Source organism: Monopterus albus, unplaced genomic scaffold (genome assembly GCF_001952655.1).
Source record: "Monopterus albus unplaced genomic scaffold, M_albus_1.0 scaffold5.1, whole genome shotgun sequence".
Classification (NCBI taxonomy): Eukaryota; Metazoa; Chordata; class Actinopteri; order Synbranchiformes; family Synbranchidae; genus Monopterus; species Monopterus albus.
The window spans coordinates 821,582-824,009 of record NW_018127885.1 but is presented as its reverse complement, the minus strand read 5'-3'; the positions used below and the strand labels follow the sequence as shown (position 1 = coordinate 824,009).

General features: G+C 38.0%; 1 protein-coding gene across 1 annotated transcript in view; it reads left to right on the top strand.

Moving 5' to 3' along the window:
- prpf18 (PRP18 pre-mRNA processing factor 18 homolog (yeast)) overlaps positions 1–2,428 on the top strand; it is a 7,049-nt gene extending 4,621 nt beyond the window's left edge. The window contains exons 7-10 of the mRNA XM_020613721.1: positions 307–447; positions 555–626; positions 726–881; positions 1,521–2,428. Of these exons, the coding sequence (XP_020469377.1) occupies positions 307–447; positions 555–626; positions 726–881; positions 1,521–1,601 (450 nt within the window). The 3' untranslated portion in view covers positions 1,602–2,428. The remainder of the gene's footprint in view (positions 1–306; positions 448–554; positions 627–725; positions 882–1,520) is intronic.

Genomic DNA, 2,428 nt, shown 5'->3' with positions numbered 1-2,428 from the left:
GATTAAAAAATAATATATCAGTACTGTGGCTGCCATCTATGTCATTTGAATTTACATTAATAAATAAATGAAGAAATATTACATTATGACCATATTTTGATGTACCCTACCAGTCACAAGTTTGGACACACTTTCTCACTGAACTGAATCAGAAAGTGTCCAATTTTCTTACTGGTAGTGTTTTTTATTACTACCAGTCATTGGTCATTAGTAATGCTCCCTTGACTATCATAAGTCTTGTGTCTGTCAACTTTGGAGTACTTGGTCATATTTTCTTTATAACCATACTCCCTCATTGTATTCTAGTTTCTTCTTGGTGTTTGGGCCAAAGATCTGAACAGCAGAGAGGACCATGTGAAGCGAAGCGTTCAGGGCAAACTGGCCAGTGCAACACACTCACAGACTGAGTCTTACCTCAGTCCTCTCTTCAGGAAGCTCAGGAAGAAGGTAACATTTGTGGATAGAATAAAACAAGCTGCAAAATGTGGTTCATGGGGTGTGCATGTAGTTATATGTTTTTTGTTTTTTTTTAATTTCATTGCTATCTCTTTCAGAGCTTACCAGCTGACATTAAAGAGTCAATCACAGACATCATTAAATTCATGTTAGAGAGAGAATATGTTAAGGTATGTTACTATCTATAACAGTGCTTTTGACTATGTTAGTCCCTTTATTATTCAGGTTTATAACTACATGTTTCAACAGCAGTGCAACATTTCTTTCAGGCAAATGATGCATATCTGCAGATGGCCATTGGTAATGCTCCTTGGCCTATCGGTGTGACCATGGTGGGTATCCATGCCCGTACTGGACGAGAAAAGATCTTCTCCAAACATGTGGCTCACGTTCTCAATGATGAGACGCAAAGAAAGTACATTCAGGTGAGACCGTGAGATTATCTTTTTACCTGCTAATGGAATCTAAATCCTTATCAGGATGTCTTCAGGACAGTCACATTTATGAAACTTAATATACTGTTTTTGTATGTAGGGTTTGCAATTTCCTCTGCATTATTTTCAGCCTGTAAGGGTCACAACACCTGCATAAACTTTTCATATGTTAATAATGTGTTTTAATTAGACCGCTGAGAGTTATAGGGGATGTCAGGTTATCGGCTGATCATATATATGTACAGTATTTATTAGTTAGCAGATTATGTTGCATATCCATTTGCAAATCAATATCTCTCCTCCATATTAAGATGTTAATACATCTGAGAAAGGCTTATGGTCTAAATAGTAGATGAGTCATATGGGAAAGTGTGTCCAAACCTTTGACTGGATGTTTCTAGGAAATTCTGGGAATTAATTCACCAGGTGTTTGAATGTTTCCATCTCTACCAGCATCAGTTTGATGAGTTGGCTTGCCCAGTAATAATGACATCATCATATTGCAGTCTGTAAGATGAGTTCTACTTTGGTAGAACCAAAAGGGGCATATACAGCAAGTAGCCTTCTATTAAACATACTTTTCAGTGACAATTGAATTTCATTTTCTTGTTTTTATATTTCTTTCTACAGGGACTGAAGAGGCTGATGACTATGTGCCAGAAACACTTCCCAACTGATCCGTCAAAGTGTGTGGAGTACAATGCTCTTTAACTTGCTTTTTTACCATAACTTGCGCCAAGGATGTCAAGTCCATCATATTACAGTCCAACATGGGAGTTCTTCATAGCAGCTCAGTTCTGGATCCTGGCATGACTAAAGTGCAGTTGTGGCAGAAGTTTTTTACAGTCTTGTATACTAAAGGCCTTCAAGTACATATGCGTTTCACATGTGGCATCTGTCTGAGAAAATGCTGAATTCACATAGAATCTGTGTGTGAGTAAATCAAGCAGTGTGCAGTGGGTGAAAATATCTCAGCTTTAGCTAGAGAACCCTGAACAACACGTGAGTCTTATTAGACTTGTCCTTGTGAACTAGTGGGAAAACCAATGCACCTGTTATTCCAGTAGTTTACACAAGTCTTCAGTCCCTCTGGGAACATGTATGTTTATGGATGCCCTGGGGAGAACTTCATTTACTGCTTTTGTACAGTGCTGTGAAAGGCTTACGCAAGTTTATTGTCATGGTGTGGGTAGGTTTTTATTACACCTGAGGTATTATAGTTCTTAGAGCTGTCCTTATATGCTACAATCAATGCAGATGCAGCTCTATGTGTATGTTTGAGTTTTCATGTTGTCAGCAGATAATGAAACCAGTCACTTTGTCCCTGTACCATCTAGTGTGAGAAAATAGTGTTGTATCTTACCAGCTACCAGGGTTTTTTGTGCTGTGAAAAGTACATTTTCATTTTCAACATATATTCTTGAGAAATCCTCTGGTCTGTAGCAGCTGGATGTGGCTATTTTTAGACACCATAATTGTTTTGTCATGAGAAGTTAGGGGAACAATTTGTAATAAAGGACTCAGCAAATGTGTCATGA